The sequence below is a fragment of a genome, unplaced genomic scaffold (genome assembly GCF_019419815.1).
Source record: "Pyrus x bretschneideri cultivar Hongxiangsu unplaced genomic scaffold, Pyrus_bretschneideri_v1 Contig50, whole genome shotgun sequence".
NCBI classification, from domain to species: Eukaryota; Viridiplantae; Streptophyta; class Magnoliopsida; order Rosales; family Rosaceae; genus Pyrus; species Pyrus x bretschneideri.
The window spans coordinates 902532-913779 of record NW_025999788.1 but is presented as its reverse complement, the minus strand read 5'-3'; the positions used below and the strand labels follow the sequence as shown (position 1 = coordinate 913779).

The 11248-nt window shown below is 38.9% G+C and overlaps 1 protein-coding gene across 1 annotated transcript; it reads left to right on the top strand.

Annotated features, from left to right (window-relative positions):
* The first annotated feature begins 1111 nt into the window (after positions 1 to 1111).
* Positions 1112 to 10424, top strand: LOC103952031. Its single transcript, XM_048569819.1, has 17 exons — positions 1112 to 1376; positions 2046 to 2244; positions 2755 to 3063; positions 3154 to 3243; positions 4108 to 4579; positions 4699 to 4805; positions 5442 to 5572; positions 5676 to 5808; positions 6304 to 6673; positions 6777 to 7300; positions 7409 to 7588; positions 7669 to 7827; positions 8041 to 8115; positions 8498 to 8645; positions 8976 to 9127; positions 9296 to 9511; positions 9711 to 10424. The coding sequence occupies exons 1-17, from the start codon at positions 1189 to 1191 to the stop codon at positions 10359 to 10361; spliced, it is 4104 nt and encodes a 1367-aa protein (XP_048425776.1). The 5' UTR covers positions 1112 to 1188; the 3' UTR covers positions 10362 to 10424.
* Positions 10425 to 11248: the final 824 nt, after the last annotated feature.

The following is an 11248-nucleotide window of genomic DNA, read 5'->3' as shown; positions in this document are numbered from 1 at the left end:
ATAAAAAATTTATAAAATTAAAATAAAAAAAAAACAATTCGGGCGTTTAATTCCTCAGCTTCGTCTCCACTGCCACCCTACCACACTCGATCCCTGACCTTCGACCACTCCACCTCCCGCGCGCCTTCTTCTTTTTTCTCTCTGGCTCCTCTGTCACTGAAAAAGCCACACGGTGGGGAACCCCCACACGTCTGCTTCAACGAAACTATGTCTCACAGTGCACCGATGGTGCATGCAAGACCACAGTTGCGTTCCACATGCTCCATAGATTCAAGATATAAGGTTTTCAGGTTAAATTACTCAAGGAAATGGTGGTGATGGTGGCTAGTTTGCCACTGTGCTAGAGAGAGAGAAAGAGAGAGAGAGAGAGAGAGAGAGTTTGCAGAAGTGAGGGAACTCCCTGAAACCAATGCATGTTAGGTGGCTTATTCACATGTATAGCCGTCTTGCATGTATGACAGGTGGAACTTGGAAATCTAATGACACACACACACACACACACACACACACACATATATATATATATGTTTTCTTTCCAATGAGTTCACCCAAGGAAAATGATAGGTGCTATAAGCTCAACCTTTAGGGTACAAAGTCAATCTCAACTCCTACAGTGTTTCCCTTTATTGAATTTCATAACCATCCATTAATCTGTCTTTCAAATTCTTCTATAAAAAAATTGCATAACTAAATCATACGTCTAAAAAAATTGCATAACTACATGACACGTGGTACAACGAGATCGATTAAAAAGCATATTCGAAATTACAAATAAAATTATTTTGTATTATTTTATAATAAAAAAAATACTAATATTTTATTGCCTATTACCAGGGCTATTCAGTGTAAGGATGAAGATGCATAAGACAATTACTGTTCATTAAGGACAATTACTATTAATTGGGTAGATTAAAAAATGAATAGCCTAGGAGGACCTTTCCCACGGTGAAAACTGCTCTTAACCCTCCACCAGCCATTGTTTTCCTCAAGACCCAAAATAAATAGAAATAAAAGAGCTATTGTTACCCAAGAGTCAGCCCAACTTAAGGCCCAACACAAACGGGTCAATTATATTCAAACCGGTCGGCAACAACCCGTTTTCAGTTCAACAACTCATCCTGTTGGAATCGTCTAGCAATTTGTGTGTTCTCAACTCCCACTCCTCCTCCGCTCTCTCCGCCGTCTGCAATGGTGGAAATTGACGAGCTCGCGTTCCCAGAGGACGAAGAAAGAAGCAGAGTGTTTACGCAGCTAAAAGCATACTGCTTTGAGCTTCTGGAGCTTCTCCAAAACCCTAAGAAGCACTCCTCTGCTCTCTCTTCTCTGCTCCATTTCCTTCGCCAGTCTACGCCTCATGCTCTCCAGCCCTTCTTCGAGTAAGCACTTCAACCTCTCTGTAAATTTTGCTTCTTTTCCTTGAATTTGCATAACTTATATATGTATATATATCCTTGCACATATGAACATGTATGTATATAGGTCTAGTTATGCATGCTTGTATGCGTAACACTTGTGGTCAGCTTTGAGGGTTGGATTGGGTGAAGTATTCGTAATCAAGTTTGTTGGCTTAATAATTTTGAATTATAGAGTGATTGCCTCTGTGTTTAAGTTTTGGTGATTGGTGGAGGGGAAGGGTATTGGGTTGATTTATATTAAATGAAACAAAATTCCCCACCCCAATTGCACATAATTTCGTCTCGGTGTCTTTGAAGTGTATTTAATGGTTAGAGTGTACAAAAGATATCATTCTTATTCAGATTGTTTTTGAAATTGGTTAAGTACTATATTGATATGATATGACCTGAGGTGGCGGGGGAGCAAAACTATCACTTTTCCATTAGTAGACTCTGTGTCCCATTGCTCAACGCCACTGTGAATAGTAGGTTCAATTTTAAAGTTTCTAGTGATCCACACCCGGGTGAACATGGTTTCATCGCTTATACTTGTCGTACAAACTTGTAAAGAATCCAAAATGTGTGTGGATAATATATATTATGTATCTGTCATTAAGCATTATTTTCTTGACAAAGTTGTGCATCTTTCAGCTACACGTTGTTTCCGCTGCTGCTTCTATTGGATGCAGCTGTTGACTGTAGAACCTCAAAGAAGCTTGGTTCTGAAGAAAAACTTGCGAGTCATAATGTCCCAAAAATGCCCCAAAAAGTGAGTGATAGTGTGGCTGAAGGTGTGCTTCAGTGCCTGGAAGAACTGCTCAAGAAGTGTCTTTTAGGATCTGTAGATCAGGTAATCTTATTTGATTGACAATTGCTTGGACCTCTTCCAAAATTTGTACGTGTAGAATTACTAATTACTGTTTTATTAGACAAAATTTAATTTGATAATTGGTTTTGCTCTTCAACCAAACTTAATCTATGTACATGCCCATTCAAATTGGGGATGCAGAAAATCTGAAGGTAGTGGTTTTCTATGAGGGAGAAGTTCTTTTGGCATCTTTGTCATCATTGTCTAAACATTCTTGCTGATTTAATTCATTAATTGGGTGGGAGTGAATTAGTTATAAATGTTTATTTCTCCTGCAATTCTCTTATGTTATTACTTTGATATATGCAAATCTTTTCTCTCTCATTCTGCCTCTTCATGCATAATCAAACATTATACATCCTACCAAAGAAATGGCATGGTTTTTCCATGAGTTCAAAATTGGCTTGTATGTTGCATTAGTTAGTTTGTTCATATGAGTTTATTCCTAGGAGGCAGTCTTCTTATTTGAAGTGCAATAATATCCTTTTGCAGTTGGTTGTAGTATTGAAAAAGTTGACTTATGGGGCTTTGCTTTCTCCATCTGACGCGTCAGAAGAGTTTCGTGAAGGAATTATTAAGTGTTTCAGGGAATTGCTACTGAATTTACTTCCATGCTCTGATGAGTCTTGTGCATGTAAACGAATCTTTGGTGTGCCTATGCTTTTAGAAAACAGAGACTTGAAAGCTCCACTCAGTAGAACATCAAAGTATGATTCAGAACCAGATGAATGTTTGCTTGCATTTCTACAGTCACAAACTGCTTCTGCAGCTGTTGGACACTGGCTATCACTTCTTCTCAAAGTATGCTAAGTTGTCTTGAGTGGCAGTTGATCATTCTGTAGAAATAAAATTTTCCTATGGTACTTATTTCCCAAGTGGTTTTATGAAAAGGCTGCAGATAATGAGGCTGCACGAGGACATCTAGGTAGTGCAAAGCTTCGGATTGAAGCCTTTATGACCCTACGTGTGCTTGTTGCTAAGGTAATCTTGTGAATTACCGTAGGTTCTAACTTTTGTGGCATTGATTCATTAATAAAACTTGAATTTGGGTGTCTGTGTTTCTTCCCCCCCTTCTTCATTTCATGATGTTCTGACCATGATAATGTTGAGAATATCGTGTTTAAGAATGGGAAAAATAGAACAAACTCTGGAAATCGAAAACAAATAACCAAGATAAATAACACCAAGAATTTACGCGGTTCGGCAATATGTGCCTATGTCCATAGGACAACAACAACAATCTTTCACTATATCAATAATGAGTACAACCAATAATCTTGCCAAATCTCTAGAACTAGGACTTGACGAAAAACCTAAAAGAACAAGAAGAAGAAATACACTATCTCTTTTCTTTTCTCTCGCACACACTTTACAGTATTCTCTCACTCTAATCCCTTGAGTGGTATACAATTTATTGTTTTGCTCCCTTCATTCAAAACTAGTACAATAGCCCCTTTATATAGACATGATAAAGGTCTTCTTCAATAAGGAGTACTAATCCTAATTGGAATCTAGTTATGACTCCTTCTCCAATTGAGAAACTAAGTCCAATTGGGTAAACAACTCCAATTGGGAAAACAACTCCAATTGGGAAAATAATTTAATCCTCTAAGACTATTAATTCCCCATAGACTTAGGACAACTTATCATGGGCTGGAAAAAAACCCAACGGAGAAAAGCTTAAATACTATTTGACTCTTTATGAATCAATTTGGTGTACATAGCAAGAATCAAAATACACCATCTGAGGTTTTTAGGTATACTGAAGTTTCTTCAGTGCAAATTGGAAGCATACAAATCAGTACCTCTGGTTAGTATAATTCACGACATTTTTCTTTCCAACAGGTTGGTACTGCTGATGCGTTAGCCTTCTTTTTACCCGGTGTTGTTAGTCAATTTGCCAAAGTTTTGCATGCCTCAAAAACAATGACCAGTGGGGCTGCTGGAAGTGGGGATGCAATTGATCAGGCAATTAGAGCTTTGGCTGAGTATCTGATGATAGTTCTGCGGGATGATGCTAACTTAACTACACTTGATATGTCTATAACTGTTAGTTCTGACTTAACTTTAAAAAAGAATGAATCTACACAATCGTTCTTGGATGAGCTTCGTAAGTTGCCTGTTAAGGCGCATGGTCAAAGTAAAATGATATTGGAAGATTCGAGTAGCAAAGTGATTACAACTACTTCCAACTCTGAGAAGAAAACTGATTCTGGCAAAGGAGATGGATCTTTGCACGTGGATCGTACAAGTGATTGGATTGAGAAAACTTCAATGCATGTGGATAAACTCTTAGGTGCAACTTTTCGACATGTACGTTCTTCGTTTAATTTGCTACTAGTTGATTATTATCCATTATATGCAATCATACAATGCTTTACCTCCTGAAATGTTAGCGCTTTTATTCAATGGGTAAATTCTTCAATTATTGGTTAGATTTGCATTCATCCGGCAAAAAAGTGAGACAAGGTCTCCTGGCTTCCATACGAGGACTGTTGTCAAAGTGCATTTACACGCTGAGGCAGAGTAGACAAATGCTTCTGGTTAGTTCAGAATTTATATGTGTTATTGATTCCTTTGGGCTCTCATTACATAATTTCTCAAGTTGATGTATTTTCGTTGCATAATTTTAAAACTATGAGTGTATATTTGATTGACTTGTGTAATAACGTTATGGTTTTATCTTTAAAGAAAACCCTTGAACGTGGTCTTCTTTTTACCCAAGTCAGCCTGCACATATTTTGGGTTAGAGTTCTTGATCCGCAATTTCTGAGACTCAGCTGATTTTCAGTTGTGACATCTTCCATTGGTAGTGCCATCTGCTCTTGATTATCTCGGTTTGGACTTTGGAGCTTCTAATGACTCAAGTTTCCCTTTCTTTTTACCAAACACCCTGGTTGGATGTGTGCCTTTAATTTTAATGTCTTTCAGCACTTCTGTAGTATGGCTGTTGGCCCACAATTTCCCGAATTTTGGTCCCACCCCGCTCTCTATTAAGCTTTGCCAGGTGCCGGTCAAAAAACCTCTCCTGCAGCAGAAGCAAAGATTTTCCATATCTTGTTTTGGCATTTTCTTTGTTACTTGGTTGTCCTAAATTAAATCATATCTGGTTGATTTGCAAGTGCTAAACTTGAACTGCCACTTCGAGCTAACGCATGCTCTGGCTACCGCTCATGCAGGAGTGCTTGTGTGCTTTGGTTGTTGATGACTCTGTAGAGGTATCTGCAGGTGCACAAGAATTCCTTGAAAATTTATTCTCATCGATTGAAGATAATCAGTTGGAACATGATGTTGCTCAGATGTTTAGCAGGTTAGGTCTTCATTTGATAGTAGACAAAATAGTGGTGGTGGTTGGTCCTGCCTTTTGAAAGGGATTTTTTTTTTTTCTTATAAGAACTTGATTATGTTACCAGGCTCATTGATAATCTTCCAAAAGTTGTCCTTGGGAGTGAGGAATCACTTGCAGTCTCACAAGCTCAGCAGCTACTTGTAATAATGTACTATTCTGGTCCTCAGTTTGTAGTTGATCACATCCTTCAGTCTCCGGTATGTGGTTATTTTCTCAGTAAATTTATCATGTATGTTTTGAGTTGTCAGTGGCTTCATCTAGTCTTATTACATATACATACACACACACACATACACACACACAAGATAAGACTGGGATTGCTTATTTCCAGTTGTTCAGCAAAACAAAAACTTTCAACCATACTTGATGAATAAATGTCATATAATCTGGAGAAACAAGATAAATTAAAGTTATGAATATGCACGGCTTTCTTCTTTGTTAACTTATGAATACTGCATGCCTGCGTAAATTATTATCTGGTATATCAAACAACATTGTTTCCAGATAATAGTAATACAGCATTTCAAGAGTTGGGAATATAGAAATAGAAAGTTCTAGAGCAGGCTGCAGACATAATGTCTGTTATCATTGTATAGTTGAACCTAAAATGCTTTGGGTTCTTAGAGTCCTTACCTTTTCAGTTTCAAGTTCTTTATTCTTGCCTATGACATTATTTATATGGCACTGTCTAGGTAACAGCTACTCGTTTCCTGGACCATTTTTCTGTTTGTATGAGTCAGAACTCGGTGTTTGCTGGTTCTCTTGATAAGCTTCTTACCACTAGGCCATCCTCAGTTGGATATCTTGACTCTGTTTCTGAGTTGAATGCTGGAGCCAGTATTACGAGCGAGTGCCTAACAATAGTGGCTGCTGCTCCCCGAAATTCAAAGATTGCAGGCATCCAGGAGAAAGATATACCATACACATCAGATAATGTTCAGAAAAATTATGAGAATTATAAGCTTCCGTGCATGCCTCCTTGGTTTGTATACATTGGCAGTCAGAAACTATACCAAGCTCTTTCAGGAATTCTTAGACTTGTAGGTTTATCCTTGATGACAGGTTATTTCAACTCTTCAGATTTAATTGTTTGGTTTCAAATTTTAACTTATGTCCTTATTGTTCGTTACTGATGTCAGGTTATTTTATTTTTCCTTTCTGCTAGATAAAAAACATGGGCAGCATTTGTCACACATCACTGACATACCAGTGGGTTACTTGCGTAAATTAGTTTCTGAGGTTCGTATGAAGGATTATAATAAAGTGAGTTGGCACTCATGGTATAATAGAACTGGTTCGGGACAGTTACTGCGCCAGGCGAGCACTGCAGTGTGTATTCTTAATGAGATGATATTCGGTATGTCAGATCAAGCGACAGATATTTTCGCAAGGATGTTTCAAAAAGCGAGAAAAAGAAGGAAAGAGGTTCAGGACTCTGATGCAGGATTTGCTGATGATCAACCTTTCAAAGTTGAATCTTCCATGCTTTGTGAATCTAGTTGGAATGTTTTAAAGGATGAGGAATTAAGGAGTCACTTGATTGATTGTGTTGGTAGAATTTTACTGGAGTATTTATCTCATGAAGTATGGGATCTTCCAACAGAACATAAATCTTCATCCATGCATCCTGACTATGAAGCTGAAGATGTTAATCTAAACTTCTTTCAGGACACGGCTATGCTACACCAGGAAATATACATTTTCCTCCACCTTTTGTGTTATAATTTAGTTTATCTCGCATCAGTTTGTTTCAGCAGATGGACATTATATTGACGGTAGCTTGGTCTCCCTCTACAGGTTATCATTGAAGGAATAGGCATAATCAGTATCTGCCTTGGAGGAGATTTTTCTTCTAGTGGATTTCTTCATCAATCTCTTTATATGTTGCTTGAAAATCTCACTTCTTCAAACTATCGTGTTAGAAGTGCTTCTGATGCTGTATTACATATCCTGGCTGCTGTATCTGGCTTTCCAACAGTGAGTGCAGCATACAGAATCTCAATCTGTTCCACTTTTGGAGTTTGTCTTATGAGTTTTCTGTTTTAACTGTCCTGTAGGTTGGGCACCTAGTACTAGCGAATGCAGACTATGTGATTGATTCTATATGTCGTCAATTACGCCATTTGGAGATTAACCCTCATGTGCCAAATGTGCTCGCTGCCATGCTTTCCTATATAGGAGTCGCGTATAAAATATTGCCTCTATTTGAGGAGCCGGTACGCCTACTAGATCTCAATGTTGCTAGATCCTTAGGACATCTTAAAAATCATATTTCCCTTCTGATTATCTGAAAAATATAATCCTTGTTGGCATGCTCAATTTAGATTTTTTATTAATTTCAAGGTACCGTCAACTCCTCTATGGCTTCACATGGAGAGTTGGGTTTTGTTTTTAAATTGTAATGCTTATGCTGTGGTCCTGTAATGCAGATGCGTTCTGTTTCTTTGGAGCTCGAGATTCTTGGCAGGCATCAGCACCCTGAATTGACAATTTCCTTTTTAAAGGTCATCTTTTGTGCCATACTGAGTTTCCTGTTACTGTATCGTGAGTCCATTTATTTGGCTTTTTGGTTTCTGTTTTACCAGGAGCTATTACAGCTGTAGTAAAGAATGCTATAGTCTAGTTTTCTTTTACTTAAAGATTTCATCAGAATCCCTTCTCATTCAGCAAGTAAAATCCTCTCATTGCATACCTGGTGGGTTGGTAGGTTTTCCTGAGATGAAAAAAATCGCCAAGAGCTGTATTAGTTTAATTAAATTATTTTGCACTGTATTCCTGCAAAGTGATGAAAGAAAAAGGATTAGGATTATTAAGAATTATATGTGTATATTCAGCTGTTATTGTCCATGGGGATTTGCCATTATATTGATTCTTTTTTCTCTTTAGGCTGTAGCAGAAATTTCCAAGGCGTCAAAGCGTGAGGCTTGTTCATTACCAACCCAGGCAGAGTCTTATTTGTTGGATGTCAAGGCTAGAATATCTGATATCGAAAAGAAAGACGACGACGACATTATTATGTCCCAAGTGGAATCAGGTGAACAGTTTTCTGTACCAATGCTGTTTATTTTAATTGGTGTTGGAATTGTGTTCTTTATTCCTTTTTAATGCTATTACTTTTGAGGTTTCTAGTCTAAATTATTTTCTGATCTAGCTGTGAGAATTTAGAGTTGTAAGAACTCAGCCAGTAATTGGCAGCTAGGGTCAACTTAAGTTAGTGTTCAATTCACTCAACCGGTTTGCAAGCTTTTTGTAAATTTGTAATCCCCTGTCATATATTTTTCTTGGCACTGGAGGCATTTTCTTTCAGAATATAAGTCAACAATAGTGCTGAACCTGTATCTTGTTTAATTATATATGCATGTAGAGCAATGGGATAGCATTATGTTTAAGCTGAATGATTCAAAGAGATATAGGCGCACAGTTGGAGCTATTGCCGGTTCATGTATTATGGCTGCAACCCCTCTACTTGCTTCAGCAAGGCAAGAAGCCTGTCTGGTGGCCTTGGATATAATTGAGGTAACTTTCTGCTCCCAACCGTTTTTCTGACTTTTTCTTCTCGCAAGCAGCCTGAAGTTAGATTATAAATCGTGATATGGCTGATGTCTTGTAATTAGTACATTTTTCTTGTTGGTCGACTGATGAATGAAACTTTTCTTGTCCACTTTTTCTGCTCTGTATATGAAGGATGGGGTTACATCATTGGCAAAAGTAGAAGAGGCTTATCACCATGAGAAAGCTACTAAGGAAGCAATTGAAGAAGCGATTCAGTCATATTCGTTATATCATCTCCAAGATGCCTTGGATGCTGCCGATGAAGGGGCTGATGAGAACCGGTTGCTTCCAGCAGTGAATAAAATCTGGCCTTTTCTGGTTGTTTGCATTCAAAATAAGAACCAACTGGTGCGTGGCCATTCTTTCCCCTTACCTATTTGCCTCAGTCCTGCATAGGCTTATTGTCATTTTTACTTGCTCTAGTCCTTTCGTGACTTGGATGACTCTGTCGTTGCCGCTTTATGTGTTTAAGCTCTTCACCAAGAATTTGCTAACGCATGAGCGTATACTGATTTTCTGCCTTTATTTATTGCACGTCTGTTTGCAGGCTGTTAGAAGATGTTTATCTGTGGTGAGCAATGTAGTGCAAATTTGTGGAGGAGATTTCTTTTCAAGACGCTTCCAAACTGATGGCTTGCACTTCTGGAAACTTCTATCGACCTCCCCATTCCATAGGAAGCCCAACATGAAAGAAGAAAGAACCCCTCTGCTACTTCCTTACAGAAGCACTTCCAGTTCTTCAGAGGAGTCCCTGGCAGAAACTTCTAATCTGAAAGTACAGGTTGCAGTTCTCAACATGGTTGCTGAATTGTCCCGAAACGAAAGGAGTGCTTCAGCATTGGAAGTTGTCCTCAAGAAGGTCAGCGGTCTTGTGGTAGGGATAGCTTGTAGTGGCGTGGTTGGTCTTCGTGATGCATCCATAAATGCCCTTCAAGGCCTTGCATCCGTCGACGCTGATCTCATTTGGCTTCTTCTAGCTGACGTTTACTACTCTATGAAGAAAAAGGATATGCCTTCACCCCCCACGTCCGATATACCGGTAATCTCCCAAATTCTGCCCCCACCCTCGTCTGCAAAAGAGTATCTTTACGTGCAGTATGGAGGGCAGAGTTACGGTTTCGATATTGACTTCGGTTCTGTGGAAATAGTTTTCAAGAAACTGCACTCTCTGGTTTTTATTAACCAAATGTACAGTTAGGAAAATTCACGTTATCATAGTTCATGTACAAATTAACATTCGCAGGTTACTGGTTTTTATTTACATTCTACGGCATAACAAAGTAAAACCTTTTTATGCACATATACGTCGTTCTTTCGCTCCTCTACGTACCTTGATTATTCGATGATTCAGGGCGCCGTCCCCCTTCTTGGAACCCGTTGGGGGGGCCTCCGCCTGGGAAGGGGAGAGTGGCGGAACGGTCAAAAGCGACAGACTGTAAATCTGTTGGTCTCTCGTGCTCCAGCTCCGTCTCTCCATCTCTAAGGCCTAGTCTAGTTGCAAAGGAGCATGAACGCATCTCGTGAATCCGAATATGAAACATCTCAACGAAAAATATTACAAGAAGCAAAGTACTTTATCTGGAAGCCTGCAAATGTGTGGCTTGTAATCTTTGATCCGTCCTTTTGCGTCAGTGCCACCTTATGGAGCAGCTGCACTCGAGGTTTTGTGGAGCTTCTCAATTTATGAACTTAATCAAAGGAGAAGCTCCAAGAAATCTCGAATGTTGCTGCTCCGGCGTCTCTGATGGTTATATACAATTAGTTTCTCTGACGAAAAGAAGTAGACGAACGTACTGGTGCATGGACGCGAGGGCTACGTTTGGTTTCCTCGTTCGAAAAGGTTTGATATCTTTTTAGCTAGGTTTTGTCTAGCCTAAATCGACATATATCCATACGAGGGCTATGTTTGTTGATTGTTGGCTCAAACCAAATGTAGTCTAAAACCAACAAATGATGTTGGCTACTTTTGTGGTCAAAATTGATGGTTGGCATGCTACATGTGGGAAATAAAATGGATGCTCTTATGCCTAATTTGTGGTCAAAGAATGGATGCATTTATGCCTAATTCTTTTGACTTGATGAGAG

Excerpts from the sequence above, each read along its gene's own strand:
- LOC103952031 (XM_048569819.1), top strand. The coding sequence starts at position 1,189 with ATGGTGGAAATTGACGAGCTCGCGTTCCCAGAGGACGAAGAAAGAAGC. Across the intron at positions 4,580-4,698 it reads TGCAACTTTTCGACATGTAC|ATTTGCATTCATCCGGCAAA; the intron begins GTTCTTCGTTTA and ends ATTATTGGTTAG. Across the intron at positions 4,806-5,441 it reads AGAGTAGACAAATGCTTCTG|GAGTGCTTGTGTGCTTTGGT; the intron begins GTTAGTTCAGAA and ends CCGCTCATGCAG.